Source organism: Protopterus annectens, chromosome 13.part0 (assembly GCF_019279795.1).
Source record: "Protopterus annectens isolate FY-2018-M chromosome 13.part0, PAN1.0, whole genome shotgun sequence".
Lineage (NCBI taxonomy): Eukaryota > Metazoa > Chordata > Ceratodontiformes > Protopteridae > Protopterus > Protopterus annectens.
This window is the reverse complement of record NC_056747.1, coordinates 329664662-329690664: the sequence shown is the minus strand read 5'-3', so window position 1 is coordinate 329690664 and position 26003 is coordinate 329664662. Positions and strand designations below refer to the sequence as shown.

Genomic DNA, 26003 nt, shown 5'->3' with positions numbered 1-26003 from the left:
ATGAAAGCGATCTTAAAAGTGTTTTAGTTTATATGTATTAATATTTATTCTGATGTCTAGTGGTAGATCTTTTTGTTAGTTAATTAGTTATTTTGTTAGTGAGTTAGTTTCTTAGTAAAGTTTGGATTAGTAGGCATATATAAAGTGTTAATAAGCTGTTTTTATATATTTTAATTTGATTTGTCTATAGCTTTTTATTTTCAGTTCTAAGATAGCACAGTCTCAGTTTGGTGTTATGGGGGAAGGGGGACGTGGCTAAAGGAATAAGTTTAATGCTTTTATTGTTCTTAACAGAACCACCCTCTGTAACCACTCCAGTGTTCCAAATAACCTGATTCTATATAAATCACGAATGTTTTTAATGCTTTTCATTATACTCAGCTAGGATAGCTTGTCTGTGTATTTCAGTAAAGTATATTCCATTTTTAACTCAACTGTGGACTACCTACTGTTTTCTGTTTTACTATTTTGTAGTATGTATTTGTTTGATTTTTATTAAGTGAACTAGGTGCATAACATAATTCAAAGAATGAACTTCATACCCCCACGCTGAGAAGTTTCGTCTAGGTTTTTTGACCCAGTATAGGTTGCATACTGGGTTTTCTGAGACTTTGAGGGATACCATGGATTTTTCTTTTTGAAGTTTCTAATAGACGGTATTTTTTTGGGTGCAGACAAAACTGAGTTCTTTCATAAGTTTAAGATGATTTTGTAGATGGACTAGATTGTTTTGCGGCAACCCAGCCTGTTCAGTTTAATATTAACAGTAATGCACATGCAGAGTTATACAGCATCTAGTCTTAAAAAGAAGCAGACTGTGAAGAGTTGCTTATCACTGTTTGGCAGTTTACAAAACAGGATTGAGGCTATAAGTTATCTAATGAGCTTCATCCTGTAGTCCAAAGTTTTTTTTTCTGCCACTCTCCATTTGCCTATTCTGTACAAGTCACTTAAAGGAGAATTACACCCACAGACTAAAAAAAATGTTTATTTCATCATGGTTTGGTGTTTCCTACATTTTAACACCACTCTGGGACTATTTATAGGTTTTTAAATATTTTTATATGTAATTTCTGAGTCTGACCACATGGGGTCTAGCATCTTGAAATAATTCTGATTGTTTAGTCTGCCTCTAGGTATCCCACAATGCAGTGCTTGTCTGTAAAAAGTTACATCACACTGGCCTCTTTCTTCCTAAAGCTCCTGTCACTGCATTGATTTTACATGCATGTACTGCTTTCAGTCAGTTTTAAGTTACATTTCGTGCTATTCAATGACTAAAAACACAAATTGTGCAAATGCCACAGAACAGACTTTCGAAGTTCATTTTACTGCTGCTGCTTTTTTTTGTGAAGCCTGAATTATACTACTTTGACTCCTCTCCTATCCCCCTTCACACCTAACTTCCCTAGCTGTTAAAATGCTAAGGGTAATTTGAGCTGTTACCTGCTGTGATTGACAGCTCACAGCAGGAGACTTGACTCATGTACTGTTTCCTTGTTCTAGCCTTTTCTTTCTGTATGGGTAGGGGAAGGACCGGGGATCTGTGTCGTCACAGCATGGGTGGGTTTTTAGGACGGTCATGGTGATGTCAGTTTGAGAAAGGAATTGGTCAGAAACTACCTGTATTCAGTCGCCTTGATGGTATCAATGAATTGGAGATTTTTCCAGGGTAGGATAAAAGTTTTTTTGAAAGTGAAACCACCAGAGCACAGTTAAGGTACTGTTCTAGTGAAGAGAAACAGTCAATTTAAAATATTTTAAATGCTTTGTTTTTGCTTATTCATAGCAGGGACAATAAATAGGAAGAAAATAGACAGAGAAGTTGCGCATTTAATAATAGAATCCCATTGTTGTCCTTTAAGACAGTACTTCTCTCCTCAACTGAAAGTGGTCCTCAGCCCAGTTGGGTGATCTAGTTAACAAAATATATAAAATAAAAATAAAATAACCATATATCCCATCCAGCACTAACATTGCCTACAAGATGTAACATGAGATAATCTTTTAATGTTGATGCTAGATTTGTGTTCGAAAGCTGGATTATGTGCTGATATAACTAGAGTGTAGGCTAGAAAGAACTGGAGCTGAGCAATTTTATTACTCATGCTGTGAAAGTTATTGCACTGAAGCAGAAATAAACTTACTTCTACTCAATTCATTAAAAATTCTAAAAAAAAATCATGACCAAACGGATCATTTAGCTACTTTGTAAAATGTGAACTGGGGTAAGCCACAAATCTGGATTAATCTCTCCTTTGCTCCTAAGAGTTGGTACCTCAGTATTAGGATCGAGTTATGGTTGTGCTAAGAATGACCTGTATATAGATCAGTTTTCTTTCAGTAATATGTAGGCCTCTTGCCATTGCTGTAGTAGTTAAGGAGTCTTAATTGAATGACGTTTCAACACAACAGGTTATATTCATGGATATTCCACTTGGCAGCCATTGTTTGCTGCAGAGTATCACACCTGGTTTGAGTTCTTTTTGCATGCCTGCACTGTGTGTGTGTGTGTGTGTGTGTGTGTGTGTGTGTGTGTGTGTGTGTGTGTGAGAGAGAGAGCGAGAGAGAGAGATGCACTACAAAAAGTACTTTTATCTTTTTGTTTTGTTTAAGCATTGATCTTAAGACTTCAACCATTTTTTAACTTGGGCATATGTAGTGGAAGCACCTATACAATGCATATTGTTAGGTTAGAAAGTTTGATATAATTATTTCATTGACTTGTATTCATCATTCATTCAGTCTCTCTAAAGTCCACTGTGAAAACTGTCCTTATAAAACGTGTGGAATGATATACAGTTAAAATAATTCTGAATGGGGGCGGTAAAAATTGTGTAACAAGATGGGACTACATCAGGGGGAAAGGATACCAGAACCCTGACAGCAAACTTACTGTCTGTCAATAATTTAAATGTTGTAAAAAGCCAAAGCAGACTCTCTTACTTATTCTGTCATTTAAATACTGTAGCCCATTCTTCATTAAGCACAATAATTAAGACTCTATAATAACTCTAATGCCTTGTAAACAAAACAGAAACGTAATATGTAAGTATGGAGCACTGTTGCTTCTTGTCATAGAACCATGCAATACTTTTAATCAAGGTTGAATACAAGTAAGAAGTTCAGTGTAACTGCTGCACGTTCCTGAAGGTAGGTTTGACTCATAGAGTATATACAGCGTGTGCAGTATAATGGGTAGGGAGCACCAATTGCTGTCAAGATAATATTTACTTATGAAGTTACATTTCATCACTAACCCCAGGCTAAATTGGCAGTGGAATGTACTGATTTTGACTTGACAGCCTGAACAAATGTTTAACTTTAATATTTAAAGATGGTGATTTCTTACCAACTATTTGACACCAGCAGACATGTGAGAGCATCATTTCACACTTCTGTGAAGCCACTTGTGCTCATTTTCAGAAAGGAGACTGACACCATTTAGTCCTCATGAACCAGTAGTGAGAAAAGTGCATGACAGCAGTGCAGTAGTAGGAATAAACTAAATTAAAATTGTTGTGCCGGGGAAGGACCACAGCTGTCATTGCTGGGGCACTAGTCAGCTAGTGACCAGCCATCAGATCCTCTAGAAGCTATAGGAGGAAAAATATGCAAATTAACAGCATAGTACTAGTGGTCAGCAAATTAACAGTGTGATCAAACACACAGATAATGTTCCAAATATTATCTTGTCTTGTAACTAATACTTTAAGAATCAGTCTCGTACTATATGTATAAAGTTCCAGATGTATTTAGTCAGGGCTGGTGTTAGAATTTTGGGGTCCTCCAGCAAATGTCAAATTGGGGCCCCTAGACACTTCATCTAAGTATCATCCTGTTGCTTCCACCCCTTCTAAACAATCTTTTAACTTAAGCTAGAAAGCTTTTGAAGTAATACACACAGATTGAATCATAGTTGCAGTGCCCTTATATTACTACAGGCGCACCAAGTTAACCCAAACCACAAAGGCACATTTACAATGACTGACATTTAGTTGCATTGATGTATTACAGCAGCCATTTGTGCAAGGCCAGTCTCGGGTGAAATGCTACCCTCGATGAACGGTTTCTGTGGCACTCCTGTTGCCTACTGCTGCACAGATGCACACACCTTCCAGATAGTTTTCTCCATTCAGGACCACACACACGCACATACACACCATACAGATTATTTTTTTCTTCTTTTTCCCACTTTTTGCCTTAATGTTTCACTTCCACCAGAGACCATGTTTTTTATAAATGCTGTGACTCCAAGGTGCATTTTAGACCTTTTTTTCCCCTTAACTTTTTCATCCAGTGATGGCCTGAAGACAAATCATGGCCAAGAAATGAAAAGGTGCGTTTTAGGGTATTTTTCCAGTCCTTTAATCAAATAATGGCCTGAAAAAAAATCTTGAGTAACTTAAAAAATGTAGCCTTTTTTTTTTCTTTAAAGTAAAAAAAAAAAGTTAATGTCTAAGGCTTTCTGTTCAGAGGTCACAGAATAGTAACTTACAGTAAACTGAGAAAACCCGTTTGTAAGGATACATAAATCCCATCTGTGAATAGTGCCTACCTGCCCACCAGGAGCAGCCTTAGGTCAACTGGTGCCCTAGGCAAAAGGGCTCCACGGCGCCCCTAGCCACACAACCTAGTGGCCCCATCCTGGTCTACCTACACCACATAAATACTAAAAAAGTGCCCCTGCTACAGAGTTGGCCTATGCCTAAGGCCAGCTACGCTGCCCACATACCCCCCCAAAAAAAGCAGACACCATTGGGATGAAAGAAAAGGTGCAAATGACCATAGTCCTATATTTCAAGCGGCTTCTGTTTATACATGTACTCAGCATGCCTCCTCACCTCACATCCAAAAGTTAACACCTTATGGCTGCTCAGGACAAAAATGAAAGAACAAATAAAGCACATTAATACATTTCAGCTTGTCACCATCAGACATATACAAACAGCATGCTGCTTCCGTACTCTACCCCAAAAAGACAACCACCCATACAAGTGGCTGTTTGATTGTGAGGAAAATGAACAGATAGTGATCACAAAATGTATTACAAATTGTTGCTCCTCCTAGACAGTACACTGCTCCTTTATAAGCTGTTGTGACCTTTTATGCTCGCATCTGATTTTTGTTAGAACAATTTATTTTGTGTTTGTTTAGTGGGGTAGAAGACTGATTAGTAAATGATCATTTGCAGGCCCAGCCTGAGTACAGACTGAGGTAACATAGGTTCATAGGTAGGTACTAGGCTATCGGCTCAAGGTTCCCTGGCTTTCGCCACCCAAGAAGGTTATTTTCCTGTGCCCCTGATGAGCAGGACCACAGAAGTGATCCCCAGGGTGAATTTCCTATTTCCCATCCGCTCAACAAGATTTTTCTTAGAGTGCTAGTGAGGAACTTTGCTTGACATAGATAGGTAGCTTGTTCCAGAGTATGGGAAGTCTCTGGGACAGGAATCTATTCCTCCAGCATGTTCTTTTTATTGTGGTGACAAAGTTTAGGTCGCTAGAGCGTATAGCTCGGAGGGATTGGGATTTCTTTAGGTGTAGCATGTCCAACAGCTCTGGGTTAGACATAGCTTTGTATGTTAGGCAGAGATCACCTCGGAGTAGGCAATAAGCTACGGAGTAAAGCTGGAGTTTTTTTGACGGTCAGCGTAGGGCATATGTTTGAGTCCCATAATCCTCTTTGTGAGGTATTTTTTGTGAGGTATTTTTTTGTGGCCTTTCCAGCTGTTGCAGATGTCTTGTGAGGTACATTCCAAAAAGGGCGTTGTACTCGATAATGGATCTAATGAGAGCCGAGCAGAGGGGAACAATGACCCCCTTTTTTCCTGGATGAGAATCCTTTCATAATGAGGTGTGCCACGTAGAAGGGTTTCCTGACTTCTGTGGTGATGTGATTATCAAAGGAGAGACTACTGTCCACCTGCATCCCAAGGTCTCTTAGCACACCTTCGGCGTTAAGTGGACTGCTGCCTTTGTGGTAGTTCATGAGTACAAAGTTTTTACCAAAGGGGATGACAATGCACTTTTTGGCACTGAGCTTGAGGCCATAGCTCTGACACCAGCATCAGTCTCAGTGAGGCCCTACTCTAGAATGTCCACATTGTTTGGGAGCTCTACTATGGGACCTAATTTGCAGTCATCTGCGAACTTCATCAGCCAGAGGCCCTCTGTGTTAGCCCATACTTCAGAGAAGTAGATCCCAAATAGAAGAGGACCCAAGACTGAACCCTGTGGTACTCCACTTGTCACAGGTTTGAAGTCAGATTTGGAGTCTGCAACTTTTACAGTGTGGGTTCTGTCAGTGAGCCAGTTGGCAAGCCATTTTGTGACGTAAGGATTTATACCCAGTTTAGTGAGTTTATCTATGATTCTAGAATGGGGGATGGTGTCAAGCTTTGGCAAGGTCAAGATAGGCTGTGTGAACTGCCTTACCCTCGTCTACGGCTTTGGTGACTGTTTCATAGAAGTCGATCAGGTTCAGGAGACTTGATCTGCCCTTCACAAACCCAAACTGGGTAGGGTCCAGAGTTTGGAGGTTACCAATGTCTGTTTATGTATTCCATGATGATACGTTCCATGGCCTTGCAAACCAGGCTGGTCAGACTAATACGGCGATAGTTCCCAGGGTCTGTGGTTGCTCTCCCTTTGTGGAGTGATATAACCATTGCTGTGCACCATTCAGTGATTACAAAGCCTGACGTGAGGCTATGATTGAACATGGTGCTTAGGTGGGGGGCCAGTTCATTCTGAAGTTCATGTAGAACGCAGCCTGGGATGTTGTCCGGTCCCACGGATGCTGTGTTCTTGGCTTTGGAGAGTGCTGTTTTTACCTGCTCAGTTGTGATTGCAGGGGCACTGCATTCTTCTGGTATGGATATGGGCCCTTTAGTTACATTGAAATTAATAAGTGACTCAAAAACAAACAATGTAATGTGATCCTATCTCGCCTACATTCATTACTGACGGGTTCGGAGACGAGAGTCGGCTCCGACTCGGCCACTATAACTAGCACAAAGTCTGTCATTGGCTGGGCTAACCCTGTATCCCAGGATGCATCACGCCCAATACACACAGATTGAATCATAGTTGCAGTGCCCTTATATTACTACAGGCGCACCAAGTTAACCCAAACCACAAAGGTACATTTACAATGACTGACATTTAGTTGCATTGATGTATTACAGCAGCCATTTGTGCAAGGCCAGTCTCAGGTGAAATGCTACCCTTGATGAACGGTTTCTGTGGCACTCCTGTTGCCTACTGCTGCACAGATGCACACACCTTCCAGATAGTTTTCTCCATTCAGGACCACACACACACGCACATACACACAATACAGATTATTTTTTTCTTCTTTTTTCCCACTTTTTGCCTTAATGTTTCACTTCCACCAGAGACCATGTTTTTTATAAATGCTGTGACTCCAAGGTGCATTTTAGACCTTTTTTTCCCCTTAACTTTTTCATCCAGTGATGGCCTGAAGACAAATCATGGCCAAGAAATGAAAAGGTGCGTTTTAGGGTATTTTTCCAGTCCTTTAATCAAATAATGGCCTGAAAAAAAATCTTGAGTAACTTAAAAAATGTAGCCTTTTTTTTTCTTTAAAGTAAAAAAAAAGTTAATGTCTAAGGCTTTGTGTTCAGAGGTCACAGAATAGATCTCATTTGCCGCTCCTAGAGTAACGACGTGGTCCCAACTTGGCTGTGGCTAAGTACCCTCTCTTTGTTTTTTCAACTATAGCTTTGAGTATTTTTATATCAAAAAGCTATTTTAATAGCTACGTTGTCTGTTGTATCCTTAGTTGTGTCTGGTTGTGTTTGTTATTGGTAATCCTTCTGTTTGGCGGGCTAGGCCCGTTTGAGTTAGAGGGCCTTTGCCCTATCTTGTGTAGTTACTTTACTGGCGTTTAAGTTAGAGCCTTCCCCCCCTCCCTACCTTGTGTTGTGAGTGTGCTTGTGATTGTGTATTTCTAAATATTGTTGCTGATTGTGGATTGTGTTCCTTATGTCGGGCAAGGAACCAAAAGAACATAAGCCATCTGGCGTTAAGAAATGCGCTAAATGTGCTCACAAGATGTCGCTAACTGCCAGACACGCCAACTGTGTATATTGTCTCGGTGCCATACACTTGCAGGAATCCTGCAGTGTGTGTCATGCTTTCTCTGCCAGGGTGTTACAGGAGAGAAAAAATAAACTTATCCTCAAGGGTTTGATTAAACCCTCCTTTGAGGAAACGTTGGTGTCCTCTCCACCCTCTCAGAAACCCAGATCCAAGTCAAAAATGAAGTCTCCGGCTCCATCTAGTTCCTCGGAGCCTCCGGAGAAAAGATCTAAAACTACTTCTCCTTCCTCGGCTCCACTGGTCTCGGAGCCGCAGGAAGCACCATCCAAGGCTATGTCTCCTTCCTCGGCTCCACTGGTCTCAGAGCCGCAGGAAGTATTGTCTATTGCAGGGTCAGCTTCTTCGACTCCACGGTCGTCTGCGCCAAAGGAGGTTGCGGTGGTTCTCGAGCCTGCTTCGGCTCCGATCCTTTTGGAGCTGATTCGGAGCCGTTCCCCTACCTTTGTCTCGGTTCTGACAGAGAAGGTTTCTCGGCCCCCATCTGTCTCCCCCAAGTCCTCCAGACTCTCTGATTCGATGTCGATAGGGTGGTCCAGAGACTCCTCCAGTCGCCAGTGTTAACTAAATTATTTTCGGCTCCAGCCCAGTCGGCTCTGGAGCCAGCTACTATATCGGTTCTGTTTCTTCCTCCTCCGACAACCTTGGTGTCATCGGAGCTGGAGTCTGCCGAATCGAGTGAAGTCCCTGGGTCGGCTCCGAAACCTCCTGCGAGTTTTTCGGATCCGACATCGGCTCCAACCTTTTCCATTCCATCTACAGGTTTCGGTACTCTGGTGTCCTCAGTCGGACCTGAGGGGGATACATCGGGGCTTCAGACTGCGGCTCCGAGTCTCCCCCTTGGTGCTTCGGCTAGGGGTACCCCGACTCCGGTCATGGTCTCGGAGGCGGGTTTTTCGTCTGATTCTGGTAGACCTGCCTTCGAGGCTATGAGGAGCGTGCTGGCCAAGTCCATAGTGACTTCACCGGAATCAGCAACTCCTTCCCTGGACACTGCAACTAGAGCTTCTGGTGCCCCCCTATCTCTGTACAGCGGGGCTCCTGGGCCTGAGAATACCTCCATGTGTGGTCCCCTACTTTCTGAGGGCCCTTCAGAGTCTGTCCCTGAAGAGCCTCCCAGGAAGAAGTTGTGTAAGAGGAAGCACGTAGACTCCCCAGATGAGTCTGTCACCTCGGACACCGACCTCGATGATGCAGAAGGGTCCTCGAAGTCATCCTCGGATGATGTCTCATTCTCTGATATCCTGGCGATCTTGAGACAGCTGGGCGACTGGCCTTCCAAAAACCCTTCTGAGGAGGAGTCGGTCTTCCTTAAGGCCTTAAGAGCCAAGCCTTCCGCCTCCTGGGTGTCTCCACCCTTCGATGAATTATTGGATCTTATTTGTCGAAGGTTGTGGGAACACCCTGACTCTGTGGAGCCAGTTCCTAGCCGCCCCAATAAGTTCTTATCTGCACCTCCTGGAAAATAATTTCTGAGCAAGGGAGTACCTGTGGATGCCATGGTGGTGGCATCCGCCACCCAGCAGGACGTGGCGGAGGCTTCTACCTCCATCCATCCTCCTAATAAGGAGTCTAGAAGTATGGATAGGTATGGGAAGCGTACCCTGTCTTCAGCGACCTTTATCTTGCGGTCGCTGAATTACTTGTGTCATTTTATGCGGCTCCAAAGGGATCTCATAAAGGAGTTGGGAGATACCCTGTCGGGTAACCTGCCTGAGGCGTTGGCCCAGTCTGTTAACGCCCAGCTGTCTACCCTTTCTTCCATCGTCAACTCGTCCATGAGGCTCATATCTTATGCAGCCGAAGGGGCGGGTAGAGCAGCGAGTTCGGGCATAGCCCTTAGGAGGTAAGCTTGGATGTGCTTCTGTCATTTTGCGGAGGCTTTCAAGTCTTCTTTCATGGACGCCCCATTCGACGGGTCCTCCCTTTTTGGACCCAAAGTGAAAGACACTCTCACTAGATGTGAGCAGGAGGGTAAGACTTTGTCTGCCGTTGGGGCCCGTTTTTCGCTTCCCACTAGGCCTTATCCCAAGGCTCAGAGGGGAGGAAAAATGTGGTTCAGAAAGTCTCAAAAGTCTTCCCCTGCCCATCAAAGTGACCCCCCCCTGCAGGGGCAGAGGAGGGGGTAATTTTAATGGAAAGTGTCGCCCTAGAGGCAATGGAGACCCCCGCAATACAGGAGACCACAAGTCCTTTCGTGGTTCCTCCTACCAACGTCCCTGAGGGATTACCCGACTGTGCGTCTCCGGAGCCAGTCGGGGGTCATTTTTCGGAGCACCTTTAGGCCTGGGAGTCCATCACTCAGGATCGATGGGTGCTTCGTATCATCACCGGAGGTTACACCATTCCCATTTTTTGTTCCCCCCCGCTGTCAAGGAAAATCCCGGACTTTCCACCCAGTCAATGGGATCAGGCAGCAATAGAGGTTTCAAAGCTGCTAGAAAAAGGAGTCATCCAACCAGTCCCCGCAGACCAGATCGGATTAGGAACTTACTCAAGGTTATTTTTGGTGCCAAAAAGAACAGGGAACTTGAGACCCATCCTGGATCTCAGCCGTCTAAACTGCTTTGTAAAGAAGTCCAAGTTCCGAATGGTCACTTTGCAATCCATTTTCCATTGCTGGAAAAAGGAGTATGGATGTGCTCCCTCGACCTCAAGGATGCCTGTTATCACATCAAGATAAACAAGGCTTCCAGGAATCCTTTACGCTTCCGGCTGGGAGCCAGTCATTTTCAATTTCGGGCCCTGCCCTTTGGTCTCACCACAGCCCCCAGGGTGTTCACCAAGTGTCTGGCAGTGGTGACAGCTCACCTGAGACGTCTAGGATTCCAGGTGTTTCCTTATCTAGACGACTAGCTCCTCACCGCCCCCACCAGGCATCTACTTGTTCAAGCCACGAGAGCTACTGCCAAATTGGGCCATCTTCTAGGGATTTCATTCAACTGGGCAAAGTCTATATTGCTGCCATCGCAGCGTGTTGCCTTTATCGGTGCAGAGCTAGACTCTGTAGAGATGAGAGCTTTTCTACCGACAGAGAGAAGAAAAGTGTTACAGGCCCAAGTCCTGGCTTTACTACCCCGCAGAAAAGCCCAAGCCAGGATGGTTCTTCAGTTTTTGGGAACAATGACGGCTACCATTCTCTTAGTTCCGCTGGCCAGGTTACACATGCAAATACTTCAGTGGCTCCTTTCGGCCCAGTGGTCATATCAGGAATGCCCCTTGTCCCATCCGATTCTCATCACGGAGAGATGCCAACAAGATCTACGTTGGTGGCTTCTCTCGTCCAATCTGGACCAAGGAAAACCCTTGAGCCCCCGTCCCCTATTGCCACAGTAACCACGGACGCCTCCCAGATAGGGTGGGGGGGCATTATCTGGGCGAGACGGTCCAAGGTACATGGCAAGACCACGAGGTTCACTTGCATATCCGTGTTCTTGAGATGAGAGCGGTGCTTTTAGCGTTGCAGGCACTTCACAGCTCTCTTCCCAGGGGAACTATTGTGATCCTCTCCGACAATATGTCGGTTGTCTGGTATCTGAACAAGCAGGGAGGAACTAAGTCCTACCCCCCTTTGCAGAGAGGCCATGAGTGTGTGGAATTGGGCGATCGCTTCCCAGCGCTTTCTAGTGGCAACTCACATTCCGGGGAAGTCCAATGTGATAGCAGACAGGCTGAGCAGAGCTATTCTGATGCCTCACGAGTGGTCCCTGAATGACAGAGTGGCTGCGCAGATCTTCTCCAAGTGGGGTCTTCCCTGCTGCAACCTCTTTGCCAGTCCCCTGAATGCAAAGTGCAGCAATTGTTTCACTCTGATCCCCCCACAAGGGGAGTCTCCCAGGGATGCTCTAGTCCACAATTGGCCCTCCGGTCTGCTCTACGCCTTTCCGCCAGTCCCTCTGCTACCCAGAGTGATTCAGAAGGCCACCTGCTTGGGAAGCAAAATGATTTTGATCGCACCACACTGGCCCATCAAGTTTGGTTCCCCTTCCTTCGGATGTATGCGGTGGATGGCCCTTGGATTCTGGACCCAGCTCCAGACCTATTGACTCATCAGTCAAGACAGCGCCATCCATCCCTATGAACACTCAAGCTCGCTGCCTGGCTCCTCCACTTCCGACCTTAGTCAGACAGCATATTTTTACCCCGGAAGTAGTTCATATTCTGTCTTCCTCCCACAAGTCTTCTACTAGGAAAATATATTCTAGTAAATGGAAGAGATTTGCAATTTGGGCTCAGCAACGTGATCTGGACCCCCTTACAGCACTGGTGTCGGCGGTGTTAGATTTCTTAGGTACACTCTTTAGACAAGGTTCGGCTGCCTCCACTGTAAAGGTTCAGTTGGCAGCAATCTCCAATTATCATGTTGCACACAAGCCTTCTCTTATGGGTCATAAGCTGTGTAAAGCCTTTCTGAAAGGAGCCTGGCTGCTGCACCCTCCGGTTTCGCAACCTGTTTTGCCATGGGATTTAGATGTGGTGCTCAGAGCTTTGACTTCCTCTACCTTTGAGCCGGCAGCCTCCTGCGAATTGAAATTTCCATCATGGAAGACTGCCTTCTTGGTAGCCATAACTTCAGCCAGAAGAGTATCGGAGCTTCAATCTCTTTCTGCTAAACCTCCTTATTTAATTTTTCATAAGGACAGAGTATCTCTGCAACTTAATCCTTCTTTTCTCCCTAAGGTCTCTTCTGCCCTTTGTCTCCACCAGTCTATTGAGCTTCCAGTCTTTTTCCCAAGGTTTTCCAACAAAGCGGAATACAAATTGCACCAGTTGGATGTGCATAGACAACTGAGGTTTTATTTAAATAGGACACAACAGGAGAGGAGATCAAATCAGTTGTTTGTGTCCTTTTCGGACAATAGAATTGGCAGATCTGTAACTAAGGGCACCATAGCTAAGTGGATTAGAGACTGCATCTCATTTATTTATGCATTAGCGGGTAAGGATCTTCCCTTTCCAGTTAGGGCGCATTCTACCAGGGCTATGTCAACTTCAGTGGCCTTTCATGCTAGATTATCCATAGATGAGATATGTGCAGCGGCTACTTGGACTTCTCCGCATACCTTTATTTCTCATTACTGACTGGACGGGCTTCTAGAGGTTGGGCTTCCTTTGGTTCCACAGTGCTCAGGAGTGTTTTCCAGTGAGCCTCCTGGTATTTAGGTGCTAGGGACGCTGTCCCGTCAGTAATGAATGTAGGCGAGATAGGATCACATTACATCTTTTAGTTATGTACTTACCATAATGATAGATGTGTGTGATCCATCTCGCCTACATTCTTACATACCCGCCCTCCTTCCCCCTACCTGTTGGACTTGGAGGAAACCTGTATTCTGATTTCTCTGAGGATATTATTTTTTCTCTCCTCTTACTTATTTATCCTTGTAGTATGGTGTATGTGGGAGAATCATGTTGGGGCAAACAAGATCTGGGGGTTTGGGCGTGATGCATCCTGGGATACAGGGTTAGCCCAGCCAATGAGAGACTTCGTGTTAGTTATAGTGGCCGAGTCGGAGCCGAATCTCGGCTCCGAACCCGTCAGTAATGAATGTAGGCGAGATGGATCACATACATCTATCGTTATGGTAAGTACATAACTAAAAGTTATATAATCGATAATGTCTGCACATAAAATATTTATAGTGATAGAATAGGAGGGAATGCTAAATGGAGGAAGAGTTTATAAGCAAGGCTAAGAAGTAGCGAATAAAGAGTAGAGTTAATTTAGGTAAAAAGTAGAGTAAAATAATTTCAGTAAATAGTCATTTGAGAGCAGGTGATACTTGGAATCAGAGAAGACAGTTGCAGTAAGGTTATAACTAAAAATTGTGTTAACCACACAGTGGCAAAATGGTAGGTCTGTAGATGCTATGTGAAGAAAGGAGTGAAGAAATAATGACCACACTTTCCCATTGGTGAGGTTGAGGGCAAAGGCCACCACTTAGTGCATGTCTCAATCCACAGAGTATGTGGCCTGCTAGATCCCCAAGGGTCTGGATGTTCTGTTTTTGTTAACTACATTTCTTTATACTGCTACCTGTAAGAGTTATGTATGCGCTCAGCAATATTCTGTGGCTCTGCAGATAAAAAAAATTGTGATGTTATTTACACACACACACACACACACACACACACACACACACACACACACACACACACACACAGACACTGCCTTTGAGAAGCTACTTGTGTCACAGGATGCATGAGTACACACTGATAATGCATGCTCACCTTCAGGCAAATTGGAAGAATGCCATTTCATCTGTGACGCGTCTTAGAGATGCAAGAGGAAACCAAAACACACAGTAAACCCATACAACAACAGGGAGGACATATAGATTCCACAGACAAAAAGCCATAGCCCAGAACTCAGCCAGAGGAAAGTACTGTGAAATGGCAAGTTACTTACCCTTTCAATATGATGATCAGTTGCTTTCACATACATTCTGCTTCTGCCAAACCACCAAAGATAGCCACCTTAATGAAATAAAATTTGCCCAACTTGATACAGTGCACTGCAGACCTTTTTCCCAACACACACAAACATAATCCGTAGTAATATTAGTTTTACACTGATTTCAACAACTACAGTTCAGTATGCGGCACTATTTCCATACCAGATAAGTAACTTTTGTTGATCAGTGATCAAGCAACAGCAAAGATAAGTCACATTTATTCACAGTGGCCTCTGTACTCATTTGCAGCCACTTTACTGACTGTGTCAACCCTTCAGATGTCTGATTATGGATAAAGTTAAATTTTTGCTACCATTGTTATTATGTGTTAAGTTTGTTTCACACACAAAGACACAGTAATCACAGGAAAGTATTCCATCTTATGTTACGCAAATATGTACTTCTCCTGCAAAGGCAGATTAGTGAATGTTTAAACTGAGCAAACAAGAGGGCCTACCCAGTAATTATAACCACTTCTGTGTATGCTACAGACATTGAATTTTAATAAAAACATAATGGCTGTGTAATGCATTAAAGATAAATTTCACATAAACAGTTGTTTCAGATTAACGTATTATAAGCTGCTTCACACAAATTGCATTAGTCCTGCAAAGTCAGAATAGCAGACAGCAGCAGACAGTTTTTCTTCATATACAGCCACAACAAATGTCAGATATCCAGCTGTCACTAAAAAAAAATAATATATGTATGGGTCAGACAGTCTTCTTCTGTCTTTTGGCTTTTCTCGGTTAGGGGTCGCCACAGCGGAACTCCGGTCCGCTAATGATTGGCAGTAGATTTTTACATGCTGGCTTGCTGGGCCTAACGCACAACCTTCAACGAAGGAATGCCCAATGCCCATTCACGCATGTCAACACACAGAAGACACTCTAAGAATCGAACGTGCAACGTCTTACTATGAGGTTCAACGCTACAGTAATGCATTCAAATAACTGTCAGCCCAACCTTCTGCCTCCAAGATGTAGAACTCTGCTTCTTATAAAGTAGAACAGTTGGACAAAATGCAGATTCCTTACTATGTGCTTCACCTATGAAGTTTACAGCATGATGGGAACTGCTTCTTCCTACATACTAAACGTTCTTTTGATAAAATACTGTGGTTCACTATTTGCAATGAATATTTGTAAAATACAATTAATGTGTGGCAGCTGCTTTCATTCAGCAGCTACAAGGAGCATTCCTCCACATCCTTCAACTTCTTTGCTTAAAAAGTTTGGACAGAGACAAAAACCATATGGGAAGGCAAAGTCTCCAAACCAGGAACAGTTTTTTTAAATATTACTTTAGTTCACCTAAAATGTTAGTAGAATAGGTTTTCCATCAACATGAATTTCTTAAATAACAAGAAACATGAAACTCTGGCTGGCATTACTGAATGACTGTAATTCTCAGTGATTTAGCATAAAATCAAAACTTTTATGAGGGACTATGCAAAACTATGAAAAAAGGTCATGGGTAATTGAAGGTATACAGTTATCCTTGATGAGACATTAAGAGGTCAGCCAAATACTGCAACAAATCATATCCTTTTTTTTTTTGCTAGAAGCAGCGCTGAAACATTGCAGCTTTTTGACGTCCACTCTGTTTACTCATACTACATTAGAGGTAGGAAAAACATGGGGGCCAAAAAAAAAAGTCTGCAACCAATTGGGTCTTTTCTTGAAAGAAGCAAACATGAAATAATGCAGCTTTACTGAGGTTTGTTCCATTCCAGAAAAAAAAAAGCTGTGAATGCTAGCATCGCACTGCTGCTGACAGCAGGCATGCACCCACTTCCTTCTCCATGTATGGATGCTACTTTTTGCTTTCTATGGGACCTTCCCTAACAGTAGGTCATTGGGGGCCACTGTGACCACAGGTTTTGTAAGTGCATAACACCAGCTATTTATGTAATTTCTTGCAGAATCTTTTTTTGTGCATCACTTTGAAACTAATTTCAGAAACTGATGGTTGAATCATACTGTATTAAAGGAGAAAACAAAACATTTTTTGTAACATTTCGTATAATATGAATTATAATAGACTTCCAGGCACCAGTTAATGTTTATACATTCCATTCTTATCATTGGATACTACTGCACTTTCTTTAAATTCTCCGTAGACCAGCATTTCTTAAATGCTGAGGTTACTGGGAAGTTCAGGCTTGTTTCACACGCAGTCCAAGCACATTTTCAAATAATGCATATGTAAAATGTTAAGTTATGTGGTATCATTTTTATTTTGGAATTGGACTGAATGCAGAAGGACATGCCAATGAATAATAGTGCATTTGATTACAAATCATTAACAATATAAAGTAATCTGGCATAATTTGGTTATAGTAAGAGAATGATGGTGTTTTTTGTGGGGTATTGATCTGCTTCTGCTTCTGTACATTACAATTTTTTTGTATTATAGGGCAGCCCAGGATATATATATATATATATATATATATATATATATATATATATATATATATATATATATACATATATATATATATATATATTTACATATATATATATATATATTTACATAAATGTGTGTGTGTATGTGTATGTAAATGGGCCCACTTCTGAATCTCAAAATACGGAAGTATCGAATTTCAGTATCTGAAGACCAGAATGCAGAAATGCCAGAAAACTGAAAATGGACAATACCAAATTTGACATCTCAAAAAAGCAACACAACTGAAGACCCCCCCCCCCCCCCGGTATAAAAAGAAAAATGCAAAACACACAAACTACCATATGTTAAACCAGGGGGGCAAGCCCCCCAGCGCCCCCAACACCCCCTGCTACTTATATATACCAACTCCGAGGTTTCACTAATGTGAAAACGGCAGCACACCTACTTCTATCGGCCTACACTCTCATTACACACACACTTATACTCACAAGAAACACACACACTACACTTGTAAAAGAATCACTACTCTTAACACACACACACACACACACACACACACACACACACACACACACACACACACACTCTCTGTCACCTACATACCCTAACCTAATCCTACAACTTCCCAAAACACTAAAAAACAAATTCCTTCCCACAACCCTTACATACTACAAACTTACCTTCAAGACCCAGAAACCACTAAATCTTAAAGGGCAGCACACTACAAAAACAGACTGCACAACAACTACCACACATTTGGAATCCTCAGATTCGACAATATGCAGTTTTGAACAACTGCACTTTAGGCATTCTGGTCTTGAGATACTGAAATTCGATATTTCATTATTTTGAGATTCAGAAGTGGACCCATTATATATGTATTATATAGAGTGTGTATATATGTATATTAAGGAGGCTGACTGTGAGACCCTGATAATCCATACTTCATGCATTATTCAACAGAATCTAAGCTGTGTGCAAGCTGAATTGTGTTTCAGTTTCCAGGACATGATGCCTTCTTCTTCCAAGTAGATTATATCATGCGTATCCCTAAAATGAAGTCATGCTGTTTACTGAAGTGTATGTCATATGCACCGTAAGTATGAACCTGAGTGTATTTTAAGCATTGATTAATTGTCTGAAGCTCTGTTCTACACTGACCACAGGTGCAGTTTAAGAATGTCTCCTGATTTAGTGATCTCAAATTGTTTTAGAAATTTTTATGTGAAGAACATGAGAAAGCCTGAGAGATAATTTGTCATCAGCCTTTTTCAAATAATGTGGGGGGAAAAAAAACGAAAGCTAAATCAGTGCTGTTTTTATACTTATTTTCAGACTCTGGATGCTGTTAAGAAATCCATTGATTCATTGTCCCAGACTGAAGTAAAACAACATCTGGCAATCTTCAGTGACCAGTGTAGGACTGAATTTGCATACCGTTATCTTGCTGCACAGAATTCTGCGTATCCTGTGATTCTTACTGCTTGGAAACTGTCAGTAGGAGACAAAAACACTTTAACAAAAGCTTTGTCAGCCATGGCTGCTCTAACAGATGGGCAGCCTGACTTGCTTGATGCAGTTGGACAGCAATTACTTATAGAAACCATGCAAGAAAATGCAGATAGTTCAGAAGTGACACAGTTAGCACTTCGAATTGTGAGACATGTCTGCCTAAAGCATGAACAGAATCGCCAAGATCTTGTTAAAGCTGGGGTCCTACCTTTACTTGTAGGTGCCATTACAAAACATGCTTTTGAAGAGGAGATTGTGAAAGAGGCCTGCTCTGCTGTTAGGGTCATGACATTAGATGATGACATAAGGGTGCCTTTTGGCCATGCCCATGATCATGCTAAAATGATTGTTTTGGAAAATAATGGCTTAAAAGTCATTATAGAAGCTGCCAAAGGTAAGAGAGAAAATCATCTTGCTTTTCATATATGCATGTGTTGAGATAAACGAGTTTAAAATAAAAGCTGGCTTACTTGTGGGCTGGTTCCTTTGGGTATGTTTCATTTATCCTGCATGTTGAGATTCTGTGGCTTTTCAAGAAACTTTAAAGAAGTGACTGAGGTTCTGCATTGGCAGTCTTATTTTTATTCATGTTACATTTTTAGAAGTGAAACAAAATATAAACTTAAGCTGCTGATGGGATTCATAAATATATGTTGTGTGTTGTGTTGTTACAACTGCATGCTATATTTTTATTGTGCCAGCTCTATATATAATAAATTGCCCGTGGCCTTTTTGTGTGAGTGTGCATGTGTGTATACCAGTGATGGCGAATCTTTTGGGCTCTGCATGTCAAAAATTGGGAAAATGCTTACTTTGACTCTGCTGGAGTGTCACAATTCTTTACATATTCATTTATTTAAAAAATACAGTCCAATCATGTGTGCTGCTATGTATTAAAAAGTAAAAGAAAAATCATTCACTTGCCACAGAGAAGATATGTGCACTGATAATTGGACTTAAAATAGTGCACCATAAAATGACCCTACTTTTAATAGTAATTCCGAATTGAACTGAAAAAATATGGAACACATTGCATTTGATCTGATTAACATCAATTAATGACTTTTTTGTTGCTGAGTTTTAATAAATAAGTGCAGGGTCACATATTTCTTGTATTTTTGTTCATTCAGTTTCTTTGTTAACTTGGGTGTTGGTGAATGCTGGTGTGTCACCCAAAACGTCGTGGTGTGTCACCTTTGACACGCGTGTCATAGGTTTGCCATCACTGGTGTATATGCATGCGTGTACGTTTTAATGTATTCACAGTGCAGATGTCTTTAAAGTATTCTGGTTAGTGGATGGGAGTATGTCATTTTGATGTCATAAAAGTCACATTAATGTAGATTATGTTGCATAGACCTCATAATTGCAGTCAGTCCATCTCAGGAATGTTCCTGAGGGAATTCTTGAGTCATATCTGGGAGGAAATGGCGGTGTGTATGTGCTCTGTTTGTGGTATTGTACATCTTGATGATCCAAGTTCAGCACTAAACTACCCTAACATGTGCTGACCCTGGTGTAAATTTATATTTGTTTTTGTTAAAAACAGATTGTGAGTTGACTTTATTTGGTCCTGTACTCCGTAAGTGGATATTATTGTACATTTTATCTTTCTTCACTTTTTTTTTTTGTAGAGAAGCTGCATCAGTCTAGACTGTGGTATAGTGCTTGTAGAGAGGGTGATGCCAACACTTACAGCTTCAGATGATAACGGATTGCTTTGTTAATTTATTGTTTCATATATTAGGGTTTCTTGAAAGTATTTTATTCACAGAAGTACAACTTTATACACTGTATAAGAAAATGTATCTGTTCATTTCCTTACTTCACACTTTGATTTCTGAACCTTTGATTGTTGAAACTGATTACATTGGAACATACTCTTAAGAAAAAAAAAAAAAAAACAGCAGTAGATAGCAGGTGTCATGTTTATTATTACATGCTTTGAAGCATCAGTAAACTATGATAATTTTCACAAGGGGATATTTGATGTTCTTAATTGATCACTGCTGCAGTAGCCTAATCAATATGGTTTATATACTGCCAAGGATATAACAGCTGGCCAGCTTCCAGAGCTTCAGCACACCTTCATGCACCCAAACTGTCAAGCAGCTTGAGCTGAGCTGATTAAACAAAAAGTTTGCTCGTGAAGCCTTTTATTGCTTTCTTGATGCTTCTCTGAGGCTTTTGAGGATAGAGGGTCAGCTTGTGCTTTCCTTAGCCTGGCAGATAAGTTCTCTTTGGAGAAAAATTCCATTTTCTTGTGTTTATTTACTGATGTTTTATTTCTTTCCTCTTCAAGAAAGTTATTTTAAAGCTAGAGGTGTTGTGTTTTAAGGGATTGTCTTGAGACTTTTAAATGGAGCACGCATTTATGGCAGTTTAAAAGCAATGTTAACTGACTAATAAAAATATTTTCTGTGGAAAAATTGTGCTTATTTTTCCATTGTGGGGCTGCTATAGTGTTTGAAAGTGCTTTAAAAAATATAATAACTTTTGTGGACTCTTAGTTTTACACTATATTCTTAACCTCATTCCGAAATTACTACAAAGTAGCAACATACACCCAAACCAAACACACAAGCAAACTCCAAGAGCCTAAAACCTATTTACCATCAACCGAAGAACCATATGCAGTAAAATAACCTCCCTGCATGCTTGGATAGAACTCAATAAACCAAATATATTAGCCCTAACAGAAACCTGGCTACACCTCAACATAAAAGATACTGAGATTATACCCCCCAACTTTGCCATCTACAGACTAGACAGACCAAAAAAGAAAGGTGTAGGGATATCTCTCCTTTATCCCTCCATACTCAACATGACTCTACTGTCACAGTGTTCCTGTAATGCTGAAATACTAATAACCTCCTTAAACCTTAACTCAAAAATCTGTATCGTCATTGTCTACATCCCTTAGGGAAATAATGTACCAGTCCTGGAAGATATACTGTCCTGGACTGCTGAAAACATCAAGGTAGCAACAGTCATCCTAGGTGACATGAACATAAATTGGCAAGCCACCAGTGCAAACTCCCCACCACAAGTATTAACCTGTACAGTTTCAAACAACTAATCACCAACCTGACAAGATTCAACAAAGAATTTACTAGCCACTCCACCTTAGACTGGATTCTTGTATCTCACCCCTCCAATTTTTCCTCCTCAGGTATGCTCTCAGTCTCGCTAAGAGACCATCTTCCAGTTTTTGCCATCAGAGCCACAACCCACCTTCCTAACAAACACTCCATAAAAACCTTCAGAAATACTATTAGACTTGCTCAATAATTTAGGGTCTATATTAGCTAGAGCGAATGCTTTTTCATCGGCTACTAATATGCGAAAACACACAATGTCAACCGGCCAGAACAGCGATATTTTTTCCCAGGGAAGAAAAATCTCTGGGCCATTGTATGGACTTTGCCATTTCCTCCACTGTGGTGCGATCTTGGAGTTGGTATATTTAAGTAGGAGTGGTGTGAGGGGCACAGCCCTCTATGTTGGGGAGTGTACTTTATTTTGTTTGTGGATTTGTTTTTTCTTTTTTTTTTTTGAGCAGCAATTTTTTTTCCCTGGGGAAAAAAAATCGCTGTTCCGTATGTTCGACAATGTGTGTTTTCGCATATTAGCAGTTGATGAAAGAGCGTTTGCTCTTTTGACACTTGGACTAGCTAATATAGACCCATAATTTAATATCAAGTACTAACTGGACACCTTTAAAAATCCTACCCCTCAATGATGCTTTACAATATTTCAGTACCACCTTGAAAATAATTGATAGCCTTGCGAATGTACGAACAAAAATGATGAAGACAAAAACCCCATAGTTAACCACTAACTGCACTGACCTTATGAAACAAAGAAACACAGCATGAGATAAATAGAAACATAACAGAACCCAGCAAAATCTCCAAGCCTTTAAAACACTACGAGACAAAGTTACCAAACTAGTGCGTAAATATAAGGAAACTTACTACCCGAACCTCCAGCTACAGCCCAAACACAACCCCAAAAAATGTTGGCACTCTATAACTACCCATCTTAACCTAGGAAGTAAAAAGGCTCACTCCCTTTCACCCAATGCCCCCGCCATCACAAATGGCAGAGGAGTTAAACAAATACGTCATAAAATCCATATCAGACCTACTCACTTACAAAACTAACTTATAGAACATCCCCTCCCAAACCTACACACTAACCAGAATAAAGTAAAACTGCCTACAAGAGACCAAGCCCATAATTACACCAATAAACAAAATAACCCCAACACTACTTTCTCCTTTTAGCCCATACTCGCCTCTACAATGAAAAAGCTACTGCTGAAGCTGAAACTCTGTTCTGTATCAGCTGACAACCTCCCACCCCAGTACCTAAAACTTGCAGCTGACTCAGTTGCATATCCAGTCAGCATCCTAATAAACAGGTCACTCTCAGAGAGCACAGGCTGTACAATATGGAAAATGTCACACACAATGCCAATGCATAAAGGAGGACACACCACAGAAATATCTAATTTTTACCCAATATCAGTCCTATCCCCGTTATCCAAAATCACAGAAAAATGTATTCACCAACAATTAATGAAACATCTACTCCAAACCAACCTGCTCACTCAAACTCAACACGGCTTCAGGCCAGATCACAGCACATCCACTGCACTATTATCCTTCACAAACACATTTAACAAAGCCAGGTACAAACGATACCTAGTGTCCGTAGTATTCCTGGCCCTATCAAAAGCCTTCAACACAGTTTCACACACTTTACTGCTAGACATGCTATCCAAACTAGGATGCTCCAATACCACACTTCAGAGGTTCCAAAGCTACCTACAATGGTAGGAAGCAAGCAGTCAAATGTTCTAATCAACTCCCCCTTCTTACAAAAACTTACAGGAGGTCCCCCAAGGGTCCATCTTAGGACCCATACTGTTTAACATATTCAACAATAATCTATACACCTTCTCTTCCCCAGGAACATTAATTCGGTATGCAGATGGCTCAGCCTTAATCTTCACCTCTCGTACTGTTCCAGAACTGCTAATCAAAACCCAACAATCATTCACAATAACTGAATCATAGTTAACAAAGTCCCAACTCTTTCTAAATTCCCCCTCCAAAAAAAAAATATATATATATATAGTCTTTCACTCCGAAAATACCACCCTCAGCCCAGACCAATTTAATATTCTTGCAGTTGACAAAACCATCATAGAAAATGTACAAGAAACTAAACTTCTAGGTGATATTGATAACAAACTCAACTTTGACCTTCATATCCAACAAAACATCAAGGAGACGCACATAAAACTATTACTGCTCTACAGTAGCAGTCAATTTCTTACCACTTCTACCAAGAACACCCTGGCTAAAACCTTCCTGCTGCCCTCCCTATTGTATGGTTCCCGTATACTAACCAATCTACAAAACTCCACCAAGACCAAAGTGGAGCAATGCTGCAACAAAGTTTGCAACAAACTCCAACTACTATACACATCACTGTATACCACTGAAAGAACTAAATTGCCGTGAACTAGCCAACCAGCTTACTTTTACGCACCTAACTACAATCCACAAACTATTCTATAGGTCCACTGCCTGTTCTGCCCTAGTTAACATAATCTAACATTACAAACTAAACAAAACACTCAGATTTGAAGACACAAACCTTCTTGAAACCATAAACCTTCCAGAAACCAAGGAAAATCACTTTACTCATACTCTTATCACCAAGGTATGGAACACCCTCCCTCCTAATATTAGGCTAACTTGTAGCCTACCTCACTTCAAAGCCTCCCTAAAAGGACAGCTAAACAAATCATGGTTATGCACATGCCTTGCTCCAGGCTAATCTACTTCTTTCCCTCTTTACACCTCCTCTTACTACACTAACCTCCCCCTACTAAACTAGTCTACTAATTATCACTTTAAACATTTGGAAACTATGCATCTTTCTATCTCTAGCATTTTACTCATTCTCCAGAAGACTAATATTCTGATTGACCCAGTCCAATCTGTGTCATGATACTCAAACACACTCTGAGCAAATACTGTTTACCCTAAGAAGCTTATTTGAATTTATTTATGAATGTAAACTGTAAATATTCTACTATTACAAAAGTAACCCTTAAGTGCCTGTGTATAATTCATGTATTCCTGCATTCCTATGTATGTATCCTATTCTATAATATGTGTAACAAGGTTATAAATGTGGAGCTGTATATAATATGTGCAACAATGTTTTATATATGGAGCTTTTCTTCCCAGGCCTCCACAGAACGCAGGTTATGCAACCCAGTTGGACTATCCCAGTAAACAAATATCAAATAAATTTTTTGCTTGCTTTCCCCGGGATAGAGGCACTATTTTCGGCTTGACCTTGGAACAAATCGTCAGTCCCATGGTTGGTCGGCTCCGACTTGGCCACTATACACTAGAACAAAGTCTCTCATTGGCTGGGCTACCCCTTATCCCATAATGCACCACCCCTGCTTCCCTAGATCTCGTTTGCCGCTTTTCAAGCCGGACGTGGTCTCGACTTGGCTGGAGCCAAGTGATTTTTTCTTGACCTTTGGGTTGTTTTTGACTAGGGGTTCTGTCAGTATTTCAACAAACAGCTGTTTTAACAGCTTTGTGAGCGTTTTTGTTTAGTTTCGTGAAAATTAAATTTTTAGTCTTTCTAGTTCGCGCTACTTGTGTACCGGGCAAGGCCCGTTTAAGTTAGAGGGCTCTTGCCCTTATTGTATGCTTATCTTTTGTTTTTCTTGTTGTGGTGTGACTGAATTAGTTTCGGGCTAAGCCCGTTTAAGTTAGAGGGCTGTAGCCCGCGTAGTTTTCTCTGTATTTTTTTCACCTGTTGTGTCGGGCTAAGCCCGTTTAAGTTAGAGAGCTTTAGCCCATTTTCCAGTTACTGCTTTTGGCCTTATTGTAAGTTACCTGTATTTTTCTTGTCAGTATGTCCAAGGAACAAAAGTCAGGGTTCAAAAAATGTGCAAAATGTAATTATAAGATGTCTATTACGGACAGCCATGCTGTCTGCGTGTACTGTTTAGGGCCCAAACATTTACAAGATACCTGTCTTCCAGGGTTCTCCAGGAGAGAAAAAACAAATTGATTCTAAGGGGTCTGATTAAGCCTTCCTTTGAAGAAGCTTTAGCTTCTTCTCCAGCTTCCAAAAAGAAGAGATCGTCGGCTCCGACCAGTTCGTCGGACCCAACTCCTAAGAAGCATATATCGTCGGCTCCGACCAGTCAGTCGGACCCGACAACTAAGAAACAAGGCTCGACGTCTTCTTCCTCGGCTCCAATGACTTTGGAGCCGATGGCTGAAGGGTCTGCCTCGGTGCTTCTCCCCTCGGCTCCATTGGTTTCGGAGCTGCAGGTGAGTGCATCGAGAGGCCAATCACCTTCCTCAGCTCCCTTGATCTCGGAGCCGTTGGAGGTGTGCAGCTCAGACTCTTCCCCCTCGGCTCTGGAGCCTCCTTCAGCACCGACACTGTTGCA

General features: G+C 41.7%; 1 protein-coding gene across 7 annotated transcripts in view; it reads left to right on the top strand.

Moving 5' to 3' along the window:
• Positions 1-26003, top strand: part of ARMC6 (armadillo repeat containing 6) — an 817201-nt gene that overhangs the window by 362355 nt on the left and 428843 nt on the right. For 6 of the 7 annotated variants that reach the window (XM_044053937.1, XM_044053934.1, XM_044053935.1 and 3 more), the window contains one exon: positions 18323-18893. In XM_044053937.1, the coding sequence (XP_043909872.1) occupies positions 18323-18893 (571 nt within the window). Of the gene's footprint in view, positions 1-17991; positions 18084-18322; positions 18894-26003 lie in introns of those variants that run through there. The other variant, XM_044053939.1, reaches the window with a different exon arrangement.